The sequence below is a fragment of the Caloenas nicobarica genome, chromosome 11 (assembly GCF_036013445.1).
Source record: "Caloenas nicobarica isolate bCalNic1 chromosome 11, bCalNic1.hap1, whole genome shotgun sequence".
Lineage (NCBI taxonomy): Eukaryota > Metazoa > Chordata > Aves > Columbiformes > Columbidae > Caloenas > Caloenas nicobarica.
Genome location: NC_088255.1, coordinates 6642154 through 6659649, shown reverse-complemented (window position 1 = coordinate 6659649; position 17496 = coordinate 6642154). Strand labels below are relative to the sequence as shown.

At 39.7% G+C, this 17496-nt stretch overlaps 1 protein-coding gene across 3 annotated transcripts in view; it reads right to left on the bottom strand.

The window, feature by feature from the left end:
* Nucleotides 1-17496, bottom strand: part of PRKCD (protein kinase C delta) — a 66164-nt gene that overhangs the window by 11635 nt on the left and 37033 nt on the right. For all 3 annotated transcript variants that reach the window (XM_065642291.1, XM_065642293.1, XM_065642292.1), the window contains exons 2-8: nucleotides 17283-17417; nucleotides 13587-13786; nucleotides 11690-11750; nucleotides 2174-2330; nucleotides 1449-1480; nucleotides 679-764; nucleotides 188-317 (exon numbers count right to left, since the gene is read on the bottom strand). In XM_065642291.1, the coding sequence (XP_065498363.1) occupies nucleotides 188-317; nucleotides 679-764; nucleotides 1449-1480; nucleotides 2174-2330; nucleotides 11690-11750; nucleotides 13587-13786; nucleotides 17283-17397 (781 nt within the window). In that variant the 5' untranslated portion in view covers nucleotides 17398-17417. The remainder of the gene's footprint in view (nucleotides 1-187; nucleotides 318-678; nucleotides 765-1448; nucleotides 1481-2173; nucleotides 2331-11689; nucleotides 11751-13586; nucleotides 13787-17282; nucleotides 17418-17496) is intronic.

Sequence of the window (17496 nt, the reverse complement as noted above, 5' to 3'; positions counted from 1 at the left end):
CTCTTTGTCCCTCTCTAGTACAAAAGCTTTTTCAACCGCGCATGGATGACATGAATCCCATTCTATGTAACACACGTACACAAATGCAGTGTGTAGCAATGGCAAATCTCTAGTGGGGGGCACAGGGGGAGAGACTACACTGGAGAAGCACAGAGTGGTCGCAGCTGCCCTCCCTCCTCCTCCTCACCTTCACACTTGAGCCCCTGTCTGACCAGCCCCCAGAGCAGGCTGCCGCAGTGGTCGCAGAAGTTCGGGCTCATGTAGTTGTAAACTTTGAAGCGATGAGGCATGTCGATTTTGAAACGTTCCTTTTGAAACTGAGGACAGACAGGGAAAGGAGGTGAGGCGCTTTACCCAAAACAGGATCAGCTTCTTACAGAAAGCAGCTTGTGTACTACAGAGCTGCAACAGTTTTATCTTGGATACCCCAGTTTTAACAGCCCTCATCTAGCAAGGAAAGAATCTGCCCATCAAATACTACCCACCCCCTTTTAACTACTCTTCTTGCTTGAAACTTTCATCCACTACATGTTACGCGCAATCTTCAGAGAAGACAGTAACTTGGTCGTACGGTCAAGCAGCTCCCAAATGGACTTGGTCGTTTCTATACAAGATTTTTTTAGTTCAAGAGCGTTTAACTACATAGTTATACTCTAAATGTGTTGTTCCAGCTCTTACCATTGTGTCCCTGCTGTTGGCTGCAGTACCAGTACACCTCCCAATGATTTTATCAATACATTTCTTATGAATAGCAGCATTGCATTCTTCAAGACATGCGCAAGAAAAAAAATAAAGGATTCCTTCAGATAATAAATATGCAGGATGAGGTGTTCACATTTCATAGCATGATGTGAAAAACACTCCTTTCCATCATACTATATACACCAAAACCTTTATTTTCTATCAAGATGAGGATCTTTTTAAAGCAGCTTCTCCCCATTTTATTTTTATATAACCTCTATTTCTAAACTAAATCTGCCTCCATTAGGAAATGCCAACAACATTTGATAACAGAAGGACAATACTACGCTTTGAGTTTACCCTTTGATACCTCCCCACTGTTTGGAGTAATGCATAGAGATCTATGCTAAGTCAAAAGTGCTTTACGATTCAGCTATAAAACCCATCGATAATTGTAATTCATTTCAGAAAAGGTTTCATAAAAATTGGTCTGGAAAACGAGTGCAACTTTTCAACTGCACTACACACTTACGAGAAGAATAGCTAAGTCTAAATCTTGATACTAAAAACTCAGATAGGCATCATAATTAGACAGCCTTAGGTTATCATGCAAAACTGATGTTTAATATCTACTACTACCATCTGAAGCGATGATGCACTGTGCCATGCACATTTTCAGAAGATTTTTCAACAGTAACTATTAAATCTACAGGTTAACATGGAAAATGTGGAAAGCAGTAGAAGAAAAGAATGTAAAATTAACTTACGCCTACATTTGTATCCCTGCTTGTTGAGTCCCCTGAAAAACAAATGATAAAGAAGGAAATCATAAAAGCACTTTGTTGTTGTTGTTGTTGTTGGTTGGTGGGTTTTTTTGTTTGTTTTACCATGTCAACCAATCAACCCTTTGCCTGTGAGAATATTTGCTCCAATTCAAGAACTGGTCTAACTTCTGCTATTCAGAATCCTCTCTCAGGAATGGAAGCTTCAGAAAAGAAGGTAGTGTGATTTGCTAGACCAGCAAATTAGGAGGGAAACCCAGAAAGAAAAGGTTTCAATCATACAAGAAATCCTCCTCATCTGACTTACTACAAAAATGGCCTTACTATGAAAGAGATCCAGCTTCTTGCTCACGATGGGTATTTACTCTGCTATTAGCCACTGCACATTTTAATGTTTGAGCATCACTTTCTCAGATCCACTCATCTCACTCTCTTGTAAAAGAATGCTGCGTATTACTGGCCAGATCTCACTAGTGATGCTGATGAAATTTTTGCCAATAATTTCAGTTGCAAAAATGTTGAAGTTCTACTTTTTAATATAAAAGAGACAACTGTAGTTGTTATGTATAACAATACTCTTAGTAAATATATTATTTCCATTTCCAAACACATGTGAACTTACATGTCATGTTTAGTCTCAATATACCTGAAGCAAATTTTGCAGTAATTTAGCCTTTGGGGGTGGGAGAAGCTTAGCATTTCCTTCTTACCATACAAAGTCCTTGCAGACAGAGCAAAAAGTAGGTTGTCCAAAGAAGGTAGCAATAAATTCATGATTTTTGATGTACTGGATTTTGGCTTGCTTGATAGCTCCTCTCCTGTTCATAGTTACTGTTGCCCCTTCTTCCCTTAGTGACTGTTTGCAATCTAGGGGGGAGACAAGACATACTTTCAGTACATAAAGATATTACAAAGATTAATATCTGCTTCTCCAAAAAGTTTTTCTGTTTCAGACTTGTCTTTCTATTTACTTTAAACCTGCATTCTGCAGATCGTCAGCCCCACAAGGGTGGAATACATGCAGGTACCGCTTCCTAAGGCATCTCCGTGTCCTTGTTTGCGAGCGCTTCCCTCTCCTACTCGTTCAGAAGCAGCTTTCAGCAAATGAGCTGAAAGGAAGCAACAGGAAAGGAGTGCAGTCTTGCTAGAGAAATGACCACCCCAGTTGTGTCTTGAAAAAAATACAAGCTCTTATACATTATGTGGTTTATGTGCAAGAGAAATAAATGTCTTATTGGAAGCAGGAGGGTCTTCTCCTTCAGCAGAAGCCTTCTCATGCTCCACATGCCCTCCTGAAGCAGGACTATGGCAGAAACACACGTGAAGTGCCACAGGACCTCCCGTCCCACAGGGCCGTACCACTGTGACATGGGGTTCTGCCAGCCTCCAGAATCATAACCAGTGAGGACAAATGACATTTGCAATTAGACATTTCCATTACGCCATTTCAGAAAAACTTTGATTCTATGTCTGCCAACATGTCCCAGTCTCATGCCTCTCCCCTCATAGCCCTCATGGGGTTACAGTATAGAGCACTATATAATATGAACTATTATTGCTGTAGTATTATAGTGTATACTGTAGCATATAAGACCATATACATAGTAATTACATGTAGCTTTAGCCAAGAAATAAAACAACAAAAAAATTCTCAGGCTCCGAGTCTGGCTGGCTCACATAGGTCCTTCATAACGGGTTATAGTTATTTCCACACATTTCCAAGGAAACGGCTCTGTTTCTCTTAAAAAAAATGAGTCTCTTATGGTGCAATCTTTCAGCCACAACTCAGACTATATAGTCTTTCTTATACATTTTGAAAATATTAGGAGTTTGTAACAGAGGTAACCCCATGAAGGTGTATCAAAGAGACTGGGTAACCAGTAATTTAACCCTAGGACACATTTCTTGTCGATAGGGAGGAGCTGTTGAGGGACAATCCCATCCAGCAGGAAAAGGTAACATCTTGAATCAGCAACAGGGAGCTGATCAACTGCTCATGGCATCAGCAGCTTGTGGGTTTTAATCTAGAAGAAATGTGGACATGGCTCACAGGTTGAAAATGCTGCAAAGTTCAGGGTAACTGGAGATTGCCATTGGCAGGGTGGGAGTTTCCACAACAACTGAGTAAGGAAAAAGCCAGAAGAGCATTTTTTCGCATTGTCAATACAATTGGTTTTTATTTGCTCCACTGTATTGCTGCCTTTTATCGACATCGGTGGGAGCTTTTCTTTTCATACCGATAAGAGGAGATTTGTCCCCTTTGCCAAGCTGCGGTAACTGCAATGCCCAAGCTTACTGCAAAGTCACCCAAGAGCCCTGTTTTTCTTGTTCACTGCACTCAGTTTTGGTCATTTTATTAGCTGGCTGCCACCACTGCTATTCCAGACCACTGAACCTGGAATACAATGTACCATTTGATACCATTTTGAGTCTGCTGAACTAATTTATCAGTCACAGCCAAGAGCAGCCAGACTGCAGCAGCATGTCCTGCCTTAGAAAAGAAGGACAATGTCAGCACAGAGATTAAGGAAAGATTAAGCTTATTAGTGAAAAGAAAGATCAAAAAAGGTCCCCGGGTTTTGCCACTAGGTACTAATGCACTTTTCTGAGTAACTGGCCGTCTGGTTCAGAGAAAAACGCATCCTGCCTCCCCTTGAAAAAAGCTCGCACATGCACTGACACCCTGGCGCTATGTACGCCACTGAGTTACCTCTTCCCCTCCAGGAACAGGATTAATTTTTCTGCTGTTCCAACAGGCTACTGAGTTCACCCAACAAAAACTCACATCAGCTCCTGCACTTGAGCTTGTCCAAGTCTGCAAACAGTCCTATCTCTGTTTAATCCTGCTGAGCAAATACACACACCTCACCCACTGCGCCTCAAATGCTTCAAAGGAAACCACACACCAAAGTGTGTGTGCAAGGAAAACAACATTCTTGAGAGTCAGTCATACTTCATACTGTTTGCTGCATGAAAAGGATGTCTTCATAAGGGTGATTTAATTAGTAACAGCAACAAAACGGAGAAAGGTGTGTTGCTTTATAGAACGTATTCTGAGAGGACAACCCGTGATGGGGCAAATTATGGGACAAAAGCCTTCCTAAAGTCTGTAACACAAGCAAACCAAGTGTTTAGTGAGGAACTAACAGGATTCACCAGGTGAACAGGACACAGCTTCTCCTCATGCTGAAATACCTGTAGCCATTTAGTATTGCTGATACTGTGTGCAAAACTCTCTGAAAAAACTTGATTGGTACGTGGGAAACTGTGGTCTTTCCTTCCTGTCCGGAAAACTGATATAAAACTTAATAGAAATATGTGAGACTGCCATCTATTTTTTGAGAGGGTAATTAATAAACCAGTCACTTAGTTTGTACAAAGAAAGAAAAAAAGAAGACCCCCCCCCCCCCCTTTCCTTAAATGTACTTTTTAACTGAGAAGAATCCTGGAGCACAGAACTTCAAAATCTGCATGTGAGAACACAAAGTTTTCACAACTAGCTACCTTATTAAATACCTTTGCCAAACCCAACCAATATATCAACATACAGCTGAAAACATTTTTGTATGCTTCAGAAGGAACCAAGAGGTTTGCACAGCAGCTGTAAGTCAAGTGTACCTGAAGCTGAGATGGCTCCAAAATAACAGCATAGTCATTTCGATTCACTATGGGCGTGCTTAACAAGTGATCTGTAATGTGTAAATTACTTTTAATCTGTATTGTTCCAGCAAAGTTTTACGATGTTCAGCCAACCATGGACTTAACTGTGGAACAGAGGCTCTACTTCAAAGATGCATGAAGAATTAACAATTGCAAGAAGTAAATTTCCCAACAACTGTACAGATGCAGGGTGGAGATTGGAGGGAGGAAGAAACACAAAGGGAAATGCCTTTGCTTCCTCCTCCCAAAGGGAAGGATTTCACCAGATGAAATGCTTGTCCTGGGCCAGCACATGGTCAGAAACAGTCATGTATAAACCAGCTGAATCAGCAACTAGAATCCAGGTGACCTCTGCAGCCTGGACCTGAAATTAATTATTTTGGAACCAGCACACACCATTAAACATAATCTATTTCCTCTATTGAGAACTGTAGTTAATATTTATCACTGACACATTGTTCATGTATTTCACGGTCCCTTCTCAAAACTTGCAGCTGATCTGACAAAAGCATCCAGAGCTCCACTGTGCCGTGTATTCATTAAGAAACCATTAAGCACTCTTGTGAATTGACAGTGCAGTTCTCCAGACGCACTGTAAACACACCACTGTTTAATTGCAGTGCCAGTCCTGAATATTTCACAGTCCTTCCAGCCGCTAACATAACGTGCAATCCATAGCCTGGAAAACATTTGCTAAAACAACATTGCTAGGACTCTGCTGAACTGTAACAAACCTCAAGGCGAGATGTCAAATTGTCTCAACTGAACCTGCAAAATTCAAGGACAAAAGAAAACAACCTTCAGAATAACCCTACTAGATTTTTTTAAAAGAAAGAATAGAAAAAATATTTACCATCTTCAGAGTTCATTTTAACTTGCTCATTTTGCAGGTCTGTTTGTGAAGAGAGGAAAGATAATAGCTCTGCTCTCAGAAACTGAGAACTGGAACTTCAGACAGGGACAGGCAAAACATTTTCTCAGCTACCTGGCTGCTCGAGTTGAGATTTGCCCGAAACTTTATAATAACTTACAAAACCTACTAACATTTCTGTTCAGTGTCCCCTTCTGCTGTTCTACTGCCTTGCGCTTGCCTTTATTTGAAAGTTAAGCATGCCTTCAGGTCAAGAAAAATATTAATCTCATAGAGCAATCATTAAAAAGGAAAGCTTGTTCCTCACAAAGGGGACTTTGCTGGTATGAGCTGTCTCAGAGGAAAACTGCTCTTTAACCTGGCCCTGGAGAGGATTGCTTTACAGGTCGTTTGGACGAAAAACTACATCTGCAAAACAAACAAACAAACCAACCCCATGATTTGCAGAAATACAAGTTTCCCAAAAAGTCTACATTTCTGTGACGAGAACTTGCTATGCTAAATCATTCTGAATTTTGTGATCATCACAACATTTCATTTACAGACACGCTATTAATATTGCTATGTATTTTTTTTTTCCAAACCATCTCCTCCATTCTCAGAACTTGTGCATTATACACTTCTGAGATTGAATTAGCAATGCCAACAATTTGCTATTTTACAAGCCCATACTATTTGCTCTTAAAACTGGCAGATAATCTCAAACGACCAATCTTGGTCTCAAGCAGTTATAGTACAAGCTTTAGCAAAAGTGGTCAAAAACAGTGCTAAAAATTCCTAGTAGCACCTTCATAAAAAGGTAAGTCTACTACATGTACTAGTGTATGCATTTCTATGTAAGAAAAACTACAAGTATGTTATGCTCTTACCCATGGGACATGGACTTCTTGTCTTGTCCTGTAAATGAACGAATGAAGTCCTGCCTTGGCCACCACCGACCAGCACCGACCCTTTGCAGACACGGAGCTGGGCGGCTCTGCCGCTCCCTGGCGCATCTCTCTACTCAACTAGTCTTTCCTAAGCATTAATAAAGTCAATGGTCTTTTAGAAAAGTGCTAAAACAAAGCACCAGAGTTTTAACTGTCAAGAAGAAGAAAAGTCCCTTAGAAACCAGACTAGGCCTAATGTAACAGACACTTACTAAAGGAACAATAGCTATACAGAGGCTGGACATGAGGCTAACGTCCTTGGTTTGCAAGATGGGCAAGCGGGATGTTCCACTAGATTAAAGAAAGAGCTATGTGGCTCTTGCCGTGTGGTGGAACAGAGCAACAAAATGCACGCTCAAGAAACCAGGTCACGACCAGACACTTGTAACTCAAGGGGCACCAGGCTGTGAAGAGCACCAGGGGCCAATGGAGACCCCAGATGAAGATCCCTGAATACCAAGAAAGGACTTCTGACCAAGGGCAGGATTATGTAAATAACCTACATTTAAGGCATGAACTAAGTGGTAGAAACTAATGAATATGCAATTGGTACATGTAATAAATACAAGTCACGCATGTGCTTGATTAGAGGGGTGATGTTCACTGTGTCCAGCATGCTGAATCAAGTGCCTGCTTTCTGACACTTTCAAAACAGCGTTAAGGAGTTTTTGACGACTTTTCGGTATCATAACAAGCTCTGCCTTTCAAACCAGGAGAAAAAAAATCCCACGTCCACACTACAGCCTTTGGAACACTCACACCATCTGCAGAGTTGCTGTGCTAACACAGCCCGGGCTCGGCCGTACAGAGTACTTTTTATTTTAAATTTCAGTAAGTGTTTTGGTTAACACCCGATATCTCATTTGGTGTGGTAAAACAGGGAATAAACTGGAAAACGGGTTCTCATTTTTCTTTTTTAAATTACAAAGGTACAGTAAAACCAACCTTAAAAAATACAGCTTCTAAGCCAATTTTCTTGTGAACATATAAACTGTATAAAATTTTCTCTGATCTACACAACACGTTAACTACCTTACCAGCCAAATACACTGCCAACTTTATGTTTATGAAATTACTACATCTACAAATGTTGGAAGAAAATTAACCTGGAAAATGTTTTTACTGAGGTCATGCAATCACACTTGTAGATGCAGATTAAAGCAGATGCTCGGTGCCACTGAATAACTATCACATCTGCCAAATTTCTAGAAATGGTATTTTCTCAGTTAAATGGTTAAATCACACCAACTTGCCAATTAAAACTGTAAGACCCAGTTCTGGCTTTTCATCCTGCAATATTATTATTTACTAATAATGTGATGATCCTTCCCCAACACACCTCATCCATAGAGAAACTTTCTTCAAATCTTAATTTAGACCTAGACAATAGGCAGACTGTGATAGCAAATCTGTGATTTAGTCTTATTTTTCACAAATGTCTCAGAAAAAATTCTAAAATCTCATGCTTCCCCAGAACTCATCTCAACACACACAGAGAAAAATATGTTCAAAATATACGCAGCTCTCTGGTTCATGCTCCTTTTCCAGAAGTCAGTTACTTGAGATATCAAAAGTTGACATGGAAATTACTCACCTTCTGATACATCTAATAGCATTTTAAGGAAAGAATTCACTAACCCTTTCTCCAGGAAGCTGAAGGCAGCAAAACAGCAATTCAGAATTCAAAACCAAGACACAAACATAATTCCAAAGCCTCCAAAGCTGCTCATACCGCACAAGACACTCAGCAGCACAGCAAACCACCTCTGTGGTCCTGGGTTTTCTTACTCAATAAGGTCATTAACTATATTTGAATAAACAAAGATCAAGCAAAGCATTAAACGTATTGCAACTCCCACCTATTAAAACGAAAGCTGCTTTACAGAATTATAACCTAGTTTCAATACTAGTAGGAGAGGAGGAGGAGCAGAAAGAAAACAACATTCTGAAATTAAAATGGAGGTCAACACCCTGTTCTCGTGTTTCAGAAGGAAAACTTTTAAATTTCCAGTACAAACTTATTTTCAAGTCACAGAAGACAAAAACGTTCTTTGACAGCTCTAAGTCAGGGCTCTGCGGTCCCTGTTTTACAAGGTCTAGAAAAAAAAAACCTCCTCTAAGACTGCTAAGCCTTTTCATCTGTAGCCCTAAATGAAATGCCCAGGCCCCAATCTACAAAAATAATATACCAATGAAGAGTCTCAGTGTAGTTGACCATGGAGCAGATTTTAATACCAGTTTATCCCATGAACATTTTTCTCTAATAATAAATCTGATAAAGGAGCAATAAGACGCTTACTTCTCAATACTGCTGAGTTCTCTAGAGATGGCAGAATGTTTGCTACTTAGAAGGAAGGTCTGAAAAACAACAGCTTTAGTTTGCAAAACAAGCCTAAGAAAGAATTAATCACTTTTGCAGAGTGCCTGGAGATTTTAAAACAAAAGGTAGCACCTATAACTCAAAGATACTAATGGTAGCGATACCTTCAAATAAACGAGGGAACAACTGAAATACCAGTTTCAGAACAAGCCTTTTTTAGTATTTTAGAAACACAGCTACCCTACAGTTCTGCACAGAAAAGCGTGTCAGAGAGAAAACAAAATACTATGTGCATAGGAAGGAATGTGAACTGGCTCTGAGCTTTCAACTATTAACTCAGGGTTTTAGCAATGTGAAGAATGGAAGTTAATACAAACATTCTTGTAATGCACTAACAAACTTCTCTGCATTTACACTGGTAACTGCTAATTTAGCTTGAGAAAACGTTTAGAGCAGTGCAATGATGAGCCAAAAATCACTCCATGTTTGTCTATTTAGCAGTACACAGATAGTGACGGGAGGGAGGTCTGTAATTTTGAGGAGGATTAGTATGTTAAAATGTATTGATGTTTGATGTCAGACTGAGGCACTCTGCTTCACAAAATGTAGATGTAAAAATGTCTTGAAAGGGAGTTTCCACTGCTTCTGTGGTTTGGTTACCAAAAAGGTATTGGTGACTAATTTTCTATAAATCAGAAGGTAAATAGGAAGTTGTTGCAAAGTAGAAGGCCTAACAAGTGCATTAACACACGAATATCAACTGCCCAATTAAAGTACGATTGCATGACTTAAACAATCTCTTTGGTACTTAGGTTTCCTCCACAACTATCTGCAATCCCTAATAAAGGCAATGAAAAGAATTGCGAGAACACTGTATCTATTTTTAAATTATTTCAATCAATAACTAAGTACAATTATTTTAGTACTTATACTGCACAAGTACATAACCTTCCTACTAACAGCTAATGGCAAATTATGGAAGGTTTTCACTTATGCCATCCCTACTGTTCCTCATGTCTGTGTGGAGAGGAGGAAATACACTTCATCCTCATCAAATAAGCAACTGAGAATGCTGAAGCTGGTTTTGTAGAGTTTTGGTTGAGAAACTTTTACTTTTCCTGGACAAACGGATTTCTGTATGTCTCATTAAAACACAGATTCTCATCATACCGCTGCTCCATGGAACTGCCTTGCACAGGAAAGCCACGACAAAGACAAGATGAATCTTTCGTAACGTAATGGCTCATGACAGCTTCAATGCAAACTAGAATATTACTGGTACATAAACATAGGCCTTTCGATCTTTAGAGAAACGCTCTTACTTACAGGCTCTTCAGAGTCTCACAATTTTAAAAAATTTTGCTTAAAGTGTTAACTTTTCATAAAGGAGACCAAAATAATGAGCGTATAGGCTGTTTTTTTGCCATCGCAAAGATAAAATGTCAACTCTGAAATGTCACCTACTGCATATCACATTCTATCTTTAGTAGCTTTTCTAGTAACTGCTACACAGATTGCACATTTGGTAAAACAATGTATAGTATCTTCGCAATTCACTTGTTCTGCGAGAGCAGAACTATCTTCCCTGTATATCTCTCTGGGGGAAAAAAAACCCACCAATGCTGTAAAACTTACTGCTTACTCTTCACACTTATTATTTACAAACACACAGTATTAAACCATGCAAGACTGACAGGCTAATATGGCAGACCAGTGCAATTCCCAAGAAATTATAGTTTCGTGACTTACAGTATGGGAAAGTTTTAACCACTAAGCAAGTTGTGAGGTTTACATCATTTCCATTAGGAAAGAATTCCACAGATACGAAAAGCCCTGCCAAAATATTTGGCTTTATTACTATACTTAAAGCTTCCTCTCTAGTAATTTTCTTCTCTTACCTCCTAGTATCTTCTCCAAATAGCGTGTGTAGATTTCTGACATAGACAGGTTGTTCACTTTTTAAATGGACATGGCAGAACATTGACTAGATTTGCATTTTAATACTTAACCATTCACTCTTTGCCACAATCCATTTCCATGATTAGTGACTATGGCATATGAATCCCAGGAAACTCAGACCCAGTTCCCCAATCCACCAAAAAAGTTTCCCACGTAAGCTAGAACAAGAGATTTAACTTCCTGGCACCTAAAAAGGAACTGATAATATATTTTCTATCACATGAAAACATTAGGACAGACATATAAAAGACCAAAAAGTGGCTAAATGCAACAGCAATACAGGGCACAAAGGCATTTAAAAATGAACAGATGCAGCCATGACTCCACATAACAAAAATACCCTATACAAAACAAATTAATAAAACTAGAAAATTCTACTCAGTATACTGGTGATTATTTTTGTAAGCAACATCCAATGTTCTACAAAAGGAATGTGAAAAAAGTTTTATTTTTACATAATTGACTGAAAATAAACAGTTGACATTACCTATATCTTCCAAAAAATACTGCACAGCCATCAGCACCTTCCCCTGAGGTTGTAGGTCAAGCTGTGGAGAGAAAGATACCAACAGTGAAGTGTGTGGTGACTGAAACTCTCAGGAATTTAAACAGCTCTTTCTAAGGAATCAAAGCATAATATTCAGTAAATATTGGACTACAACCTTCTTCCATATCTCACTGCTGCAGCTGAACCAGCGGCTTTTACTCTATTGCTTTTACTAGTGTGCTGCATCGCTTTGACATCTACCCAAAAGTTCAGTGCAGTCAAAGTTCCCATTGCTTTTGCATGTCCTTTCCCGTTTCTGCAAAGAAGTTTCTTGGCTTCTTTTTTTCTACTACTAAACTCAATTTGCACTGGAACCCAGTTTCATTAGAAAACATCTATACAAGTCTTTATATGCTTATTGAGAGCACAAACCACAGAGATATCAAATACTATTGCCTGCTCATCCTGCTTTAGCCCACCCAATGAAAAGATCTTTTGCTGTAGGGTTCATGTTTCGGGAAAATTCAGAAACACTCCAGTCCATTTGAAGACAATCCTGTGTGTGAGATTTTAAGGAGACCCGCTCACATCTAGCAAACATTTCCTCAGCATTAACTGTGCTCCAAATACAGAGCTGGACAGTTGCTGTATTAGCAAATACACATGGTTTCTGGGCAAGCTGTCTGGAGTACAGCTGTACGTGCAATGGGATGATGGGCAAGAGTGTTTATAGCATCTATGACCCTTGCAGACAGCTCTCAGCCAAGTTATAGGATAGCCTGATTTCCTCTCTGAACCTTATTTCTGTATTTGGAGAAATGCTTAATATCTGAGACACTAATTAGAGTTGCTTCAAGATGATAGATAGGGTTCTCTGGGACAAGAATGCCTCATCACATTCTCACAACCCTTTTTGTTGCACCAGGATCTCAGCAACTTCAGTTGGGTCTGAAAGTTGAAAAAGAAGCTAGAGAACAGGATTTTATAAATCATAATTAAACCCTCAATTTGTAAAAAAATTCTTTACAGCATATCAACTAAATGAATGAAACAACACTTTGGCTTTCCAGATTTCTGGGCTCAGGGGTTTGTTCCTCCCTGCCTTCGTCCCTTCCCACTCTCTCTAGATGTATAAAAATATTTTATATTTTTAATTTTCTATTTATTTTAGGCTTACAGTGCTAATTGAGATTCATTCACATTACTTAAAAGTTGTTGTTTGGGTTTCCGTAGTTTGACAACTAATAATAACTGCTGGCGTTTAGACTAAACATCTATTTTCTAATTTTAAATCTACATTAGATCTTTACCTCCCTTGTTACATTTCTGAGATCGATACTCAGAATTGTGCTCAGTATGACACAGGAGGAAACGACACTCTGCAAGATGTGATACCACTTGACTTCATGTATGAACAATTGTTTGGGACATGAGGGCATGAAAAGATTCCAGGAAAACAAAATGAGGATTAAAGGATCCCCCTTACAGCAGCATCAAGCCAACTAAGATTCATTGTTAAAATAAATAAATAAAACTAGAAATTCTAATGCCTTGGAATAAGCTTTACCTTTCTTTCTCTCTGGGTGAATTATGATGATCAGATCCAATTTAAATGTCTGCTATTTGCTATAAAAATTGCTAGGCTTTATCAATAGGCACTGAATGCGATATATGCCACTATTTCAAACACTAGCGCCATGGACTTCATTGTCAATTTCTCAAACTTTGATTGTACGTTACCTGCTTCAAAAATGCTGCTAAAATAATTGTCTTACAAGCCCTGCCACACATGCCTAAGGGATCAAACACTCACAGTTTAAAACGCATAAGGCATCTGTCCAGCTTGAAAGAAACATAACTAGGTCAGCAAGTCTAAGGAATTAATCTTCTTCCTTACCCAGAATTCTGCTTTGCCATTGCCTTTCTTGCACCGCTCTGCCAGGACCGACACACCTACAGTCACTTCAGATAATGGCTCTTCTGCTGCTTTCATGAGAACAATCTGAATCACTCGTCCTTCATAAATGTGGGCATCGAAAGTTGATTTCCATTCTGGATACATGGTAGGTTTCCTCTGAACTAGAGTTTTTCCTCTCTCTGAAAGCCACAAACAAAGGATAGAAACTGTAAAAAGGAAATAATGTAGGTCTAGTATCTAAACTCAACAAAATAAATCAAAAGATAGAATCCTTGTACTGAAACATAAAGCAGATTTAGTATTTATTGTACTGTGATTGGGACAAAGTTTAAATATTCAGTTCAGACATTCATGACGTGGAAGGCAGAGCTCACCCTGACAAACAGGGCACGCAGGGGCAGTGAAGGTGTTAACCTGCAGCCATGGAGACCAGGAGGGACAAATCCTGTTCTGGAATTCAGAAACTGGTTTAGTCAGGTGCAATTTGACAGGAAACTGTGCATGGCTGCTTTCCGGTAGCCATCTCCGTGACGTGCCGTCTGATCACAGTGAATACCCGCTGCTATAAGATAAATTAAGATATGTCTGACGCTGACCTAGTTTAAACTGAAACCAGTGGCTGAGAAATGAAAAGCTCCACATTTCATTAATCTACTTCCAAGTTATCCCAACATTTCACTTCTATTCATAAGTTACTCTCCTTGTCATGGTACTCTCGGCCACGACTGCTGCTTTTTAAAGGATGTTACAAGGCCTCATCTGTCTTCTCTTGCACATGCAGACCTTGTGTAGTTAAAGGATAAGGAAAAGGCTGAAAGGACCTCAAAAAAACCCTCCAAAATCTTATTTTTGTGGTAACATTTACCCAGCCTCTCATAAGAGCATCTCCGCAGCCACCTTCCTTGGGAGTTTTACAGTGCCTGACTATTCTTATCAGATTGATTTGCTCCCTAATACACAGTTTCAGCCTCTCTTGCTCTCTTGCTACCAGTTAAGCTGTTTTTTTCCTATCCTTACCTCAGGCACAGAAAACAGCTAGTAACTGCACGATCTATAACAAGCTTTAGCATATTTCTAGATCTGAGTCTCTCGGTAGTCCCATCAACACATCCAACATGATGCTGCTTCCTACGCAACCACAGCCAGCCCTTCACTGCGACCCTGGCACACGATGCCACCTCCCCAGTTTTTCTCTGCGATTTGCTGCCAAGCTAATTATTCCCTGTTTGTGCTCAGGTAACAGAATATAATTTCGTACATTTTGCACAATTTCCACTATGTATCAAGATCATCTGCTGCAATAAAAAGTGCTTTCTAAGTGTGTCAGCTTTGAATGATCCATTTTCCCTGAGTGTGTAATCTGTTCTGATGACATCAAGACAGCAGCCAAGCAGATTAAATAGCTTCCCCAAGAAGCTGCAGTGTGGTCTGTCTTCTAAAATTAGCAATAAAATTTACATTCACTTCAGTGAAGGTCGAATTAGACACTTGTTTAATAATCTTTCTGGAAATTCAAGGCAAAGTTTGTGTTCATTCATTAATAACTTGCTCAATGCACTCCACTCCATTGAACTGAGTTATCCAAACAAGAGCAGCGAATAGTGTCCTTGTGCTTCTTTATTAGGGAATGTCTGCCAGCAACGGCATTACAAATTACAGCTCTGCCAAGGAGACCCGAGCCTGCTTGCCAAAGGGCATTCGGAAATGCTCAGAAACAGCCACCTGAGCACTTCCTCCATTTCAACACAAACTTGAATATTCCTCCTCTACTCAGTCAAAAGCTTTTATCTTGAGTTTGGGGAACTCTGCAGAAAGAAAACCTCAGACTCGTAGCAGTGCTAACCTGCTTCCAGAGCTGTGTACTTTGTATTCTTAACTAAGGAAGAATTTGGAAGTACAGGGTGTTTCAAAAAGATGGACCCACTGCCTCGATGTTGGATAGGTCACACAGGACCCCAAGACTTGGTGCTACACTCTTGGCCCCCAAGATCCCCAGACATTACGCCCTGCGACTTTTTCTTGTGGGGATATGTCAAATACAGTGGTTTTGTGCCACCGTTAGTGACTAATCTGGATGACCTCAAAATATACTGCTGTGAAATTGTGTCCACCTTTTTGAAACACTCTGTATTTTGTTGAAAATATATGGGGAAAGCTCAAACAAGACACAATTGAGCAAATACTAGGATGGACAATAAAGGCAAGGGGGAATTAAAAGCAGGCGCTCTCGACAATAGGGCTTTTACACTAACCTATTTTTTCGCTTGCTGAAGTCAGACCTGCTCATCAAAAAAGGTACGATTCAGGAGGCATCCTTGGGAATATGAGAAATTGCACATATTTGCAGAACCTTTCACAATCATTTAGGGTTTGCGGAAGCAGCAGCAGTTTACAGAATAGTTGGTAAGACTCTTGGTAGGATTGTTAGAGGGGAGAGAACTATTTCAGTCCGTTCACAGGACTCTCCCCATTCCCATGTGCCAATTAATATCTGCTTTGATCAGTTACTTTATATATTTTTACCCTATGTGAAACTGAAAGAAGTCATCTGAATTACTGGTAACAACTTCCAGCCTGGCCATGCTGCTTTTGTAATTAAAATCATACTGATACAAGATTTGTCATAGATTACACTGCCTGCCTGCAAATGAACATTTAAGTGTCAACAAAGAACAGCCTTGAAGAAGAACACTCTTCTTACCCCTCCTGTATTCAGGCTCCTTTGTTTCTCTGCTAACACTACTTACTGGCTTCAAAACATTTTACGTTTGCAAACTGGCCTGATGCCTAATCATTAGGCAAATGATTTTCTTCTTCCTATTTAATAAGTTTTTCCTTGATCATGTTTCAGCATGCAAATTCAACAAAAGTGATTCCAGATGTTGTCAAACTGATAAGGGGAACATCAGTTTCTCTTCCTGATTACCCCAATCAGTCACTGCTCCAAGGTTCACTGCACTCTACTCCCCCATTTTAAGTACTTCAAAGACACATGAAAGCAAAGAGGAGAAATGTTGGGCCAATTCTACTTTTCAAAGGGAGACAGCTAAAAAAAAAAAGTAGATTTATTTAGACTACATCCACCTCTCCCCACATTCAGGCAGCTGCAATGTTTTCAACACCATTTTTTCAGAGGTCCTCCCAACAGACTAGGAAAACACTTCTTTGGAGCTTAACACATTTGCTTGATAACAACATTTTATGGAAGATGCGTTGCACCTTGTGTTTGAAGTCTAAATGCAGCTTTTACCTCAGCAATAAGGGGAAAGCCCAACCGTTTGTGAAGAAGACGACTCACCCTTTCCTGCATTCTTTGATGTTTTGTGAAGGCCTAGAGCCACAATGCAGGATTAGACGGCTGGAGTCTAACTCAGTACGGTAATTCCCTCTCATCTTGTTTGGCTACAGTGATGTATTCTAGCTAAATGTCACAAAATAGAAACCTCTGGATGAGCACTCTGGCTGCAGGACAAGAAAGCACTAATAAAGAAGTCTTGTTTTAAGGTGGAGGTAGAGACAAAAGTAATTGTTATTTCTCCCATTCTAAAAGAAAAACTCACATCGAACTGCTTGGCATGACAGGAACATCAGGACTCACTACCATTCACAGACTAAGAGGGACTGCAGTATTTCTCAAAAACTTATTTAGAAAAGCATCATAATTTATATCTTCACCTGTAGTCAATGCTTCCTTCATCTTGATAGCACAGAAAGGCTGCGGTTGTTCCCCTTGATTCTGCGCAGGCCCCAGCTCAAATGAGTTGAAAGATATCCGTAAGAAGGGGGCCATTGTCCACAATGATACACAACCTAAATGGAAAGATGGAAATAAAAATCACAGAATAAAAGACCTGGTTGGAGACTTATAAGAAAGGGATACGCATTTCTC